Source organism: Piliocolobus tephrosceles, chromosome 13 (genome assembly GCF_002776525.5).
Source record: "Piliocolobus tephrosceles isolate RC106 chromosome 13, ASM277652v3, whole genome shotgun sequence".
NCBI classification, from domain to species: domain Eukaryota; kingdom Metazoa; phylum Chordata; class Mammalia; order Primates; family Cercopithecidae; genus Piliocolobus; species Piliocolobus tephrosceles.
The window spans coordinates 39,630,481-39,643,747 of NC_045446.1; the positions used below are offsets into that span (position 1 = coordinate 39,630,481).

Genomic DNA, 13,267 nt, shown 5'->3' on the forward strand with positions numbered 1-13,267 from the left:
TGCATGTGTTTAATACTCCTAACTAGTGGCAAATTTATATGTGCATTTATGTATATTATTTGATTTTATATAAAATGTATCTAAGATGTAATAAATCTTACCTCATTCTGGAGGTCTCGGATCATTTTGCTCTTTCTTTCAACTTCAGTCTTTAAAAAATTAATCTGAAAATGAATAGACTATTATGTAGAAACATTCCAAATTCATTACCATGGCTTTCATTATTTTGAGAAATAATACATTATTTATTAACAAATATTGAAAAAGAACAAAGAATTACAATGTTCCTTAATCAAAACCTTCATTACTAAATTTATACATATATTCAGTGATTATATTAAAATATCCTTTTTTCATTTAACAAACTATTTAATTGAGAAACCCTACACTTTATGACTGTGATTCTCTTACCTGGATAAACTTCATTTCCTTTTAAAAATGTGGTTCTTTAAAAAAAGAAAAAAATAGATTCTAGAGTTGAACCTAGGAATCTCTATTTCTAAAACACTCCAGGTAATTATGACCTGTGGCCAAGTTTGAGAGCAATTGCATAATAACATCCCTTACCTCAAAATGATGGGACATTAAAAATAGTTTACCGAAGACACCATGATGTTTCCTTCTAAACAAGATATTGTCAGGATCTGTCACCTTATGCCACTTATTCCAACTGTATTTCCTAAAAATAGCATTACCTGCCCCAAGTACTTTGTAAAAAAAGGTAGTATAGTAAGTGGCAAAGACTTTTATAGAATTTATAGTCTTTATAATCCCTGAGAGTATACCAGTCACTGAGACTTTATAGTCACTGAGAGTGCCCTACAATAAGAAAATAACTGTGATAGTAGATGAAACATTTAATTTATCACATTTTCAATTTTCTTTTAGTCAAGTTTTTAAATAAAGTAATGATACAAGGTAAATGTAATTTTTCTAATACTCGTAATTCAATATATTGAAAATATTATTTGGACATGGATTATTCATATAATTTACCTTCTTTTTGTGTTATATGCCTTTAGATTTCAATGTGTGTTTTTTACACTTACAGAACATCTCAGTTTGGATTAGTCGTATTTCTAATGCTCAATAGCTTCATACATTGAACAATATATTCTTAGAGGTTTCTTGAAATGACAAAAGAGACTCATGATCCAGGTTGTCTCTAAAGATAGACTGAGTCATTGGGTTGGAAATCAAATTTAGGAGGAAGGTTAATTTTTACCACATACACAACTTTAAAAATATTTAGTTCTAAAACATTTCAAACATGAAGAAAAGAACAAGAAGTAATACGTAAAATGCCTATGGGCTAACCCTAAACATTAACCAGATATGAATGTTTTGTCCAATTTTCTTCAGATCCTTTTATAAATAATATATTTTTATTTATCATTATTTATTATTAAAGCTTCAGCAAACTTCTAGTCCCTTCTTATCCCCCACCCCCCAGGTAATCACTATACTGAACTTACATATTTGTCTTATGCATATTTTGATACATTTTATTTATTGTGTATGCTCTCATGAAAAATAAATACTATCACTTTATGTTAAAGTTTGCCTAAATTATGAGAAAATCAACTTTATGAGATTTATTCATCTTTATTTTATGTAATACCAGTTAATTTATTGTAGTTAGTAACCACAGTTGAAGCTAAACAATTACTAAATTAATCAAGGTGAAGAATAAGGCACCATAACTGACATATCCCTAAATACAGTGGTTTAAATGAGATAGATTTTTCTCTCATAGAGCTGTATATAGGTGTCTGCAGCCTAGAGCCCAGTGGTGAGTGACCCACAGCCTGGATACAGCTCTGGCATTAGCAATCATCCTTTGAATGATTCTTCCCATTATCATAATTTTCCAGTTACTGGATGATATGTCTTGGGTCTGTGCTCCCACCCTAATCTCATGCTGAAATGTAATCCTTAATGCTGGAGGTAGGGCCTGGTGGCAGGTGATTGGATCATAGGGCTGGTTTCTAATGGTTTAGCGTCATCCTCGTGCTGTTTTTGTAATAGAATTATTGTGAGATACGATTGTTTAAAATTATGTAGCATCTCTCTCCCTTCTCTCTCTTCCTCCTGTTCTGCCCCTGTGAAGATGCCTACGCCAGCTTTGCCTTCTGCCATGAGTAAAAGCTCCCTGAGGCCTCCCCAGCCAAGCTTCCTATACAGCCTGTGGAACCATGAGCCAATTAAACCCTTTTACCCTACAAATTACCCAGTCTCAGGTATTTCTTTATAACAATGCAAGAACAGATTAATACACAGGATATGGAAAGTCCAGGGTAAAGAATAAGTATAACTAAATAATTCTGACTCTAAAATAAAATCTGGGCTGTTGGATCTTCCTTGGGAAATTTGAACTGGGAACCTCCAGAGAAAACTGGCTAGTTCTCAGCTGAGATAGATTAAAGATGTCATAAGGTACTATTAAGGCTGTGTTAAGTGTTGCATAAATAATATGCAGGGTGTTTGGACGAAGGGAGGCAAGATGGTGCACTTCCGGGTTCTTCATCACCAACTTTTCCCGCGCGCGAAAATACAGCCCGCGCCCGGGAAGGTGCCGACCAACCGGGCATGTGCCAGGTGACATCAATCTGAAGAGACCAAGATTCACCTGGTCACACCTGTGGAACGCCCCCCGCCCCCGACACGCCCATGCCCCGCCTATTGCCCTCCCACTCCCAGAAAAGCCACTCCCGGCTAGCGCCCCACACGGACTTCCCAGCCCCCAGTCGGGACTGTATCAGGAACTCCGCCTGAGAGCTCACCGGGCGACTCTCTTGGCCCCCTTTGCCGGAGGCCAACAGACCTCTCCCTACCCACCTTCTTCCCTGAAGCTAGGTGACCAAAAATAAATTTGCAGTTTTCCTCCTACCCTTGCCTGCTCGCTGGTTCTTTTGTGCCCGCTCTGGTGGTCTTAGAAAAACAAATCACAGAGGAAGTCAGTTGTTACAGAAATAGAAAAAGTCACTGGGAAGCCAGCTGAGTCATTTACCTAGAGCACTAGGGAACAAAAATCCATGGATTCCTCTTTTTGACATCTTCAAGAGCTGCAATAGTTCCAGTACCACCTAACAGCCTCATCACATCTGACTCCTGGGCTGGTCCATCAGAAGTTTTACAACACCTGTTAACACTTTTTTCTTTCAGGCCTGTGAAAGTTTCCAGGCATTACCATTTCCTCAGTTGTTACTGAAAACTCAAACCAAACAATTTTTATGGCAAAAGAACACATGATACAGAAAGAGAAACTTGAGAATTAACAGGTCTAGTGTTTTAGCCATATTAACTTTCAAAATAAGCTTGAATTTTGAAACTACTGACAGTAACCCCAAAACACTAGTCCTCATTGTCCATTAGGTAGATAGTTGAAGTTGATAGAAAAACCAAGCTATCACCACTGGAACCCAAAAGTAAAATTCTAAGTCCTCCTAATCAATTGAATGGACACCTCCACTCAGCCAACAACATTCCAAAGTTAACCTGAAACACAAATTCAGGCCATTATGGGAATTTAACATTAAAACAGAGGCTTAAAGATAATCTATTTGCTCTGAAACCTGCTACCTGGAGGCTTTATCTGCATAATAAAAACCTTGGTCTCCATAACACAACCACTTATCTTAACCCGGACACTCCCGACTATTGATTGTAAATCTTAGATAACCAATCGCCAATCAGAAAATCCTTGCCATTTGCCAACCAGAAAATCTTTGAAATCAACTATGACCTAGAAGCTGGACATCCCACCACCCTACTGGCTCCCCACCACTTCAAGTTGTCCTACCTTTCTGGACCAAGCCAATGTACATCTTACATGTATTCACTGATGTCTTATGTCTCCCTAAAACATAAAAAACCAAGCTGTACCCCGACCACCGTGGGCACATGTTCTCAGGTCCTCCTGAGGCTATGTCACGGGCATGTCCTTAACCTTGGTGAAATAAGCTTTGAAATTGATTGAGATCTGTCTCAGATACTTCTTGATTTACACCAAGTAGAACTTAACCCCATTCAAAATTAAACACCTATGCAGAGTAACAGTGTATCCCCAACAAAACAGCTTTTACATTCTTTTCTACACAAGCATTTTATTAGCCCCAGAAAATTTTGCTTTATACACATTTATCTTTAGTTATGTCACAAACTACTTAAAGCCATATTACTCATATTAATAACCTGTTCTTTCACTGATACCATTATTTTCCCCAAATCCCCATATATAGGTACTGCACATGTTGTTCATACTTAACAATTAACTTTAATTAAAGTATAATGAAAATACATTACCATGTCAAGACTACAATTATTAAATATTAAGGACAGAAAAACTTGAGAATGCGATACTTAAATAAATTCAAGACATAAAATATATTCTGAACATTTAAAATGTATTAGCATTTTAGGCCATGGGTTTAGAAATCCAACAGATTTTTAATACCCCTGAAACAATAAGCATTCTTACTGATAGTTATGAAATAATTCTCAGAAACAGAAAATACATTCTATTTACTGTGAATACGATCAAAAGAACATAGCAACTCTTTATATTTAATGAGATTCAAAGCTTGAAGCTAAAATTCTTGCATTAGACTAACGATGTCTAAGGACAAGTTAAGCCATAAAAATTAACAAGTGTAGGGAAACGCATTCAATAATCATTAAAATCTTTAATTAGCCTGGTCACACCTGAGAGGTCATTCTTCATTGCTGCCTGTTAGGGTTTTCCATTAGGGTCACAGGTTTGAAATATTTGCCATTTCATTATTTGCTTAGGTATAAACATAAATGTTTGTATTTCCATAAAGAGTATTTTTAAACAGAATTAGATCAAGAAAGATATACTGTTTTTTAATTTAATTTTTCAGATATATATCTTTTTTCATATTTTTAAAAATTCAGTGAGAAAAATCATCTTTTTTCCTTTCAGTGAAAATAATTAGTGGATGATTTATACAATAAAAAAGTTATAAATATGTGTTAATTTAATCCTTATTTAACCTATCATCTTGAAATAGGGAGAAAAATTACAAAGGATTTTATTTGAATGTTTACCAAAATTTGTAAGTGTTGACTTTAGTGATGTTAATCTTTCCCTATATTCCAACATCAACCAGATGCACATTATAAAATAAAATATTCATGATATACACACAAACACATGTACACACACATACGCATACACACACACACACACGTCATTCCCACATTAGTTAAAGATTCTGTCATCTCTTTATAGTTTCCGAGTTAGAACGTATCACTCTTTCAATTCAAAACATAGAACACATTTTCCTGAAGAGATAAGACATGTTTGCATTCATTGATCATGCCGCATATTTTGTTAATATACTCTTAGATTTGTTTATTCAGAATTTTTACATCTACATTCATTAATGAAATATTTCTATGTTTATTTAGTCATATTGTTATGAATTGATTTTCAATAATAAATGCATATGATCACATAATGAGATGAGAGTTATTTATTTTTTAGAAAATACTTGCATTTATTAGGAATTAATTGGTCATTGAAAATTAGGTAAAAGTCATCATTAAAATCCTTCTTTGGAATTTGGGGAAATAGATGCTTTTTAGTACAATAAAATTCCAAATGCATTGGTCTGTTCAAGTATTGTATTTCTTATTGCAGAAATTTTGGAATTTCATATTGATGTAACTTAGGACTTTTGTTAAGAATTTAAAATTAATTATTGGACAGTTGCTGATAATACTTTAAATTGTGAATATGGCCTTTTTCTCTTTTCTATGTTACATTTTAACACTTGAGTCTTTTAAGTGCCAAGTATGACAATGTGTTTGATCATTTCTCATTAATCCAATGGTTATTAGAACATATTTTTAAACAATAAATTATTTGACTGCTTATAAAAATTATTTTTACTTTTATTAAAATATAGTTTAATAACATGCTATTAATATTTTTGAATTTATAGAACTTCATTTATGTTTCAATACATATTTTATTTGTATATCATTTCTGTAAATCTTCTGAGTGCGGTAAAAAAATATAGGCAGTTTGTGGGAGATTTCTCACTATATACTAATAGCTTAAAACTGTCAATTGTAGAGCTTCATGATATACACACAAACACTTGTTCTCAGGCCCTCCTGAGCTGAGCATGCAGATGTTCCTGGAGGGTCACATACCCAGGGATGGCATGGAAGCCCCATGCCCCTTCTCTTAAACCTTGCCTTACCCAACTCTTTGTATACTTTTTAATTGCTTTTATAATAAACTAGTGTTATGCCCAGACCGTTTATTCCCCGGAGAAGACCACCAGAGTCCAGAGTCAAAGCCAAGCAGCAAGGATCTTTATTACAGGTTCGAACCTGGAACTCTCACGCACACCCGTGAAACGAGCAGGGCGGGAGAACTCCCCAACTGGGCTCAGGACAGTGTTATGTAGTCTGGGGTAAATAGGCACAGAGTCATTATACAGATCAGATGTATGATTGGTCGATATTTGAACAAGGCGATTTGGCTGATTATGATTGGTTCTCGCCATTTCTGGTATTTCAGTTAATTTTGAAATTCTGATGACGTTTATCAGGGGCTTGCAGGGCAGGGGTAGGGCTTGTTTTCGCAAACCCGAGGCAGGAAAGCAGTCTTACACAAAGGCAGTTAATCATATTGCGACAGGTTTTACAGGGCTTGTTTTGCAACATGGGTGTACCTTACTTAAACGCGTCTTGTGACCTTGCCGTGCCTCAGAAAGAAAAACAGGAACTTACAAAATCTCTAGAATGTGCCGAGATAGGGACAAAAGGATTGTGAGAGCAGAACAAAGGTTTAGCAATAGGGTGGGTATACACTTTCATGCCCTTTCACTAGTAAATGTAGATGTTTCCTCAAGTTCTGTAAACCACTCCAGAAAACTAACCAAAACCAAAGAGGTGGTTATGGGAACCTCAACTTGAAGCCAGTGGGTCAGAAGCTCTATAGGCCCCGACTTGAGACTGGTGTCTCAGCAGCAGAGGCAATCTTAGTGACTGAGCCTTCAACCTGTGGGATCTGACACTGTCTCCAGCTAGGTAGTGTCAGAATTAAATTGAAAGAGACTCAGCTGGTCTCTGCTACATCTTAGTGGAACAAATCCCCACACATTTGGTCTGTGTTAATTGTTGTGGTATGGGAGCAGAAGAAAAACATAGTTTGACAATTTTTCCCAAAACAACTGGTGTCAGGGGAATGAGATCTGCTAGCACTCCTTAGGCTCAGGGAAACATACAGTTCAGGAAGAGAAAGAATAAAAGAGCAGGGGGTGAAGAACCTTTGATACCTGGGTGGCCACATGGTCCCCCATGGTATATAATTGCAGTTATGCTGCATTTGGTTACTCAAGGTAAAAGCTACCAGTGGAATTTAGATACAGATGCATAGGGATATGCAAACTGTTGAGGACAAAAGCCAAAGTTTATAAAATATTTGAAAAGATTTATTTGGAGACAGTTTGAGGACAATGGTTCTTGACACAGTCTCAGGAGATCCTGAGAGCATGTGCCTGAGGTGGTTGGGTTACAGCTTGTTTTTACACATTTTAGGAAGACATATGGAATCAATCAATACATGTGAGATACACATTGGTTCGGTCCGAAAATGTAAGATATCTCAAAGGTGAGAGAAGATGTGGCTTTCCGGTCACAGGTGAATTTAAAATTTTGCTGATTGGTAATTGGTAAAACAATTAAGCTTTGTCTACTATTGAAGCCAGCAGAAAGAAATGCTTGGCGTTAAAATAAGGGGGGTGGTGAAAGCCAAGGTTCTTACTATATAGATAAAGCCTCCACAGAAGCTGACTCTACAGAGAATAGAGGGCAAACGTCTCTTATCAGGTCTTAAAATGTGCCAGGGTCGCAGTCAATCTCCTCAGGATTGGAGGGCTTGGAAGGGGAATGATTGAGTTATATTAATAAAGACTCTTTACAGATAAAAAGAGCCATTTCGAAGTATGGTAAGAAAACAAATTTTGATGCGAAATAATTTGATTTCCTTCTTTACATGCCATGCGATGTTACACCAGAGTCAGGCTCGAATTTTGTTTCTTAATTGCCACAAAGAATCTGCTTTGTCAGTCTTAAGATCTCAGTTTTAATGTTAATGTGAGCCAGTTGTGATTAAAATCCAAAAGAAAGAGAGTATAACGAGGCATGTGTGTCACCCTCTTCCTGAACTAGTTTTTCAGGTTTCTTTGGAATCCTGTTGGCTGACAGGGGAGTCCATTCAAACCACTGGAGGGTTTAGAATTTCATTTTTGGTTTATAAAACTAATAAGAGAAAAGCACCATGTTCAAACCCTTGGTTATTGTTATCTATAATAGCTAAAATAAAATTTAAAAAGAGTGCTGAGGCCTTTAGGCTAAACCAAGCTCAGATAACGAGTCTGTCTGAGCTCAGACCACTAGCCTCAAAGCTACCCACAAAGGGAAATATTATGTCAGGAACACAGAAAGCACTTCTGAGACCTTTGGTCACCAAGAAGGTGGTCAATGTGGGAGAAGGGCAAAAACAAGTAACTATTGAAACTTAGTATAATGTGAAGGAATGGTTCAGTTTGTACATTGGTATCATCAGCTCTCTGAGGAACCTTTACTAAAATGGATAGTGAAAGTAACTAATTGGAGAATAGTGTCTTTGTTTTTTCTTTTTCTGTTTGTTTGTTGGTTTGTTTTGTTTTGAGACAGAGTTTTGCTCTTGTCGCCCATGCTGGAGTGCAGTGGCGTGATCTTGGCTCACTGCAACCTCTGCCTCCCAGCTTCAAGTGATTCCTCTGCCTCAGCCTCCCTAGTAGCTGGGATTACAGGCTCCTACCACCATGCCCAGCTAAATTTTGTATTTTTAGTAGAGACAGGGTTTCACCATGTTGGTCGGGCTGGTCTTGAACTCCTGACCACAGGCGATCCACCCACCTCACCCCCTCAAAGTGCTGGGATTACAGGTGTGAGCCATCGCGCCCAGCCAGTGTCTTTCGTTTTAAATGATGCAGAGTAGAAGAACATGTTTGCATTGATGCAGGACCTACAGGTCACTATTGAATATTGCAGATGTGTATATATCATCTAGATACACAGGAATTTATTCCTGAAGAAATGGCCAGTCTAGTGGGGTGGATAAAAGCCACTGTAAAATTCTGAAGGGGACTGTCTGACTCCACCTATAAGTGTCAAGTGGAGCACCCCACATGAAGCAGTTGATATGCTTCATATGCAAGCCATATGGGATTGATTTTATGATGACAGGGACAGTCACTGCCTATATATATGCTTGTTACTCAGGTCACGGTAAGCGCTGTGGTTAAGGGAGCCCCATTTTCATGAACACCTCATATAATGCTGTTGATACAAAACAGAGACAGTCAGAGAAGCCTTATCAAATTTGTTGTCTCAACTTCTCCTCATAGGTCACTATAGATGCTAATAAAACATCGGGTAAATTAACCAGAGAACAGTGAAGGGTAGTGGGGAGAGTGAAATAACTCATCCCATAAAGCTGAAATTCTTAAAATAATTAACAAATAAGATGAACAAAGAAAACATCGGCAGAGCATGATGGCTCACACCTGTAATCCTAGTCCTTTGGCCGGCCAAGATAGAAGGGTAGCTGGAGGCCGGAATTTCAAGAACAGTCTGGGTAACATAGTGAGACCTCATCTCTACAAAAAATTTAAAAATAAACAAACAAACAAACAAAAAAAACACTGATGAGGTGAAACTACAAAGAAAAAGAAGAGAGAGTCATGGGATTCATCTCAGCAAGGTGGAAATCTTTAGATGATTATTAAAATACTGAATGAATAAAATGGTAATTAATGGGGTTAAAACAAAAGTCTAAATACAGCATGATAAAAGGTTGAGTAGACCAAAGGGAGACTCGGCTGGTCCACCAACATTAGAGGGCCCCAAACCAGTTTGCTCTCTTTCCCCCAGTCTGAATAAATTTGAAAAGTCAGAATATTTTAAAAGATTACAATGAGAAACCCATCCCTGGCATTGTCTGGGGTAATGGCTATACTAATTAATGAAGATAAAGATTGACAGCTGGGCCAGGTTCCCTTTGCTTAATCCCTGGCTGAGGGACCAAAGTCTTTTGCACAAGAGACGGTAAAATGGTCTGCAGGAGAAGAAGAAAAGTTCCTGGGATGACAACTTAAAAATGTAAAAATGGATAGGATTATAAAAGTTGATATATTGGAACACACTTCATGTGAAGCAGTTTGGTCACTTTTATCCGATTGTATTATAGGAATGAGCATTGTATCTGATTGGGAAATTCATCTACCTAGTACTGTAAAACAGAAGGCATGTACATCTGCCCCTCAAGCAATTTTAATAACTTGTACTAAATGGGACTCTAATCTTTCCCTGTCTTGCTGTTGGTGGGTCATAAAACTCTCATTCTAAAGAGAATCTTGCCCTATACTCTGGGGGGCATAATGCTGACGTCATGAAGCTTCCATAAAAACCTAGGACTGGGTTCCTACATGGATGAACACTGAAGATTCCTGGAGGGTGGCCTGTCTGGGGAGTGCATGGAAGCTTCTTGCCCCTTCCACTATTCCTAGCCTTAGTCATCTCTTCCTTGGTATCCTTCATTAAGGATGTAACAGACTGGTAGATGTAACAGAAAATAAAATTATCAATTGTATTTTTAAGATATTCTGTTTATCTGCTTATGTTAATGTTCTATTGCTTATTGATTGATGAATCCTGAAGCTACACTGTTAGGTATATACTTATTTATGATGCTTTTACTTTATTTTATTTTGTATATAATGTCTTCCTTTACTATATCTGTTTCTTAAATTCTATGTGGCAGACATTAATGTGGCTGACAATTCTTTCTTTCTTATTCTTTTGTATATATTTTCCTATCTTGCTTATGTTACATATGCAATATTTTTAATTTTTAAACTTAGAACATTTGAATATATTCCTATTCTTTTAATTTTAGATATTCTGTCTCTTTTAAAAAATTAAATTATTAAATTTAACCCATTTTAATTTTTTGTGATTTCTAATACATTGGAACTTTAGCCATCTTGACTTTTTTGCTTTTTTTTCCTTTCTATTATATAAATTAATTTTTTCCATCTTATTTTTTTAATTGAGTAAATCAAGGTTTTCTGCATGTGACTTTCAATATTATACACTCTAATTTTGTTCTCACCATAATTGTTTCTAAGTTAAAATATAGAAAATGTATAATAGCCTTGCTTGTTTACTATATGTCCACTTGTTGCACTGCCTCACCCCAATCGTATTTTCCCCCCTTTGGCTCTGTTTCCTAAAGGAAAAACTAAATTTGCCAAGGTATTTGTTCACTATCAATCCCCACATCACTTGCAGTTTGCTGTTTATTCTGCTTTTCGGGTACAGTATTTCCTCCAAAAGGACTTTCAAAATGGAGCTTTCTCTGACAACACTTCCAATACCTTATATGCTTTAACGTTTGAATGCCGGTATTTATGTATAGAACAATTTAGAAGCAGTGTACTAAAATATTGCTTTATTGTCTTCTTAAACTCATTAACACTCTTAAGAAGTCTGATATCTATCTGATTATTGCCCTTTTGTGGTTGATCTATTCTTTCCTTTGGAAAATTTTGTAATTGTATCTTTTATTTTGATATTTTAAAATTTCACAATGGCATGATAAAATTCCTATGTATTTATATGTGTGCTTTTATTTTGTGACTCACATACTTGGCAATGTTACTCTAATTCTCCATAGCTTTTAATGCATATTTTATATTTTCTATCTCATTTTTTTGTTGTGCCCTGATGCTTTCTATAAATTCATCATTATTACTATTTTCTTTCCTATACTTACACCATTTAGTATATTCTTTATTTTACCTATCAGGTACTAGTATTGTCTACAGTTAATATTTTCAAGTAGCTCTTTTATATGATTTTTTTGTTTTGTTTTTCTACATGTTATTAATGTATATGTTAACTGCTTGGGTATATTTAACATGTTTAACTAAATTGTTAGTTTAGCTACTCCAGTAATTCTGCTTCAGAATGTGTGTGTAGTCCAACGTGTAGTCTTTCTTTTCAGTAGCTCTATACCTCAAATATCTTGTTATTTTGGCCCTTATCTCATTTTTTTCTTTGAATTTTTAATTACTCTTTATGGTAATGGCTGCAGGAAAAGGGTCAGTGATGGCTGCTGTCTGGAAAGAAAAAGGAAAAAACCCAGGACAGAGAACCTTGAAAGCACAGAATGTTCTTACGGGATCTGAGGGAGATTGAGTGGGGAGTATGACTCCTCCCTTCCTCACTCCCATTACTTCTAATTCTAGCAGGGCTTTTGCACTGTGCTGATGTTACCATGATGACAGTAGAGGCCTGAGCTGCTGCTATTGATTTCTAAGGGGAAGAGACACACGGTAATACTCTCAAGGAAGAGTGCAGAAAAGGAGAGTAGAATCTATAGATGACCTTCAGCCTAGTCTTGCATGCCTTGTACTGCAGCCACCTGACTAAGCTAATAACAACGACCTCTTCCCAAGATATATATATATATTCATTTCTGTGAGTCACCTTTCTTCCCAGGAATCACTCATTATTTTATTTGTTGGGTTTTTCACATGCTTCCTTTTTAATACTTTAGTTCATATCTTCCTTTAACTGCTATCATTTTTTGGAGTTGATTTTGGAGGATGAGTTAGCAATGGCATCAGTTTGTCATCTTGGTAGTAATTCTACAAATATGCATTTAATAAATGATTCTGATGATGATGAGTCAAAAAAGAAAATGGTTTATTCCAGAATTTCTAGTTCTTAGTGAGGGTAAATAAGTATTCATGGAATGAATGATAAGCTGTAAGTTTCTGTAGAATCATAGCATCAAACATGGTCACTTTCCATATATTTTGATCATAAAAGTGTAGGAAGTTAAAAATATCATTTAAAAATAGATTAGAGTAGAAATTATGAATGCATATCATGCACAAGAATACTATGTCACTTACCCTTTTCTCAGTTGATAGTATATAGAAACATTAATATACTTATATAAGTATGTGTATATTGTACTGGATGTGATTAAAATACATTTCTACAATACATGGTTCTAGTAGGTATGCAACACAAGTAGAGGGAAGAGAAAGTTGAGGGATATTTTTAACTTCTACTCATAATAAAATATTGTCAAACAACTGAAAATACATTAAATACATTTTATTTAAATAGCCTTTCTTTTTTTTTTTTTTTTTTTTTTTTTTTTTTG

General features: G+C 35.8%; 1 protein-coding gene across 3 annotated transcripts in view; it reads right to left on the reverse strand.

Annotated features, from left to right (window-relative positions):
* Positions 1-13,267, reverse strand: part of LUZP2 (leucine zipper protein 2) — a 599,513-nt gene that overhangs the window by 309,447 nt on the left and 276,799 nt on the right. For all 3 annotated transcript variants that reach the window (XM_023191520.3, XM_023191522.3, XM_023191521.3), the window contains exon 5: positions 102-164. In XM_023191520.3, coding sequence (XP_023047288.1) covers positions 102-164 — 63 coding nt within the window. The remainder of the gene's footprint in view (positions 1-101; positions 165-13,267) is intronic.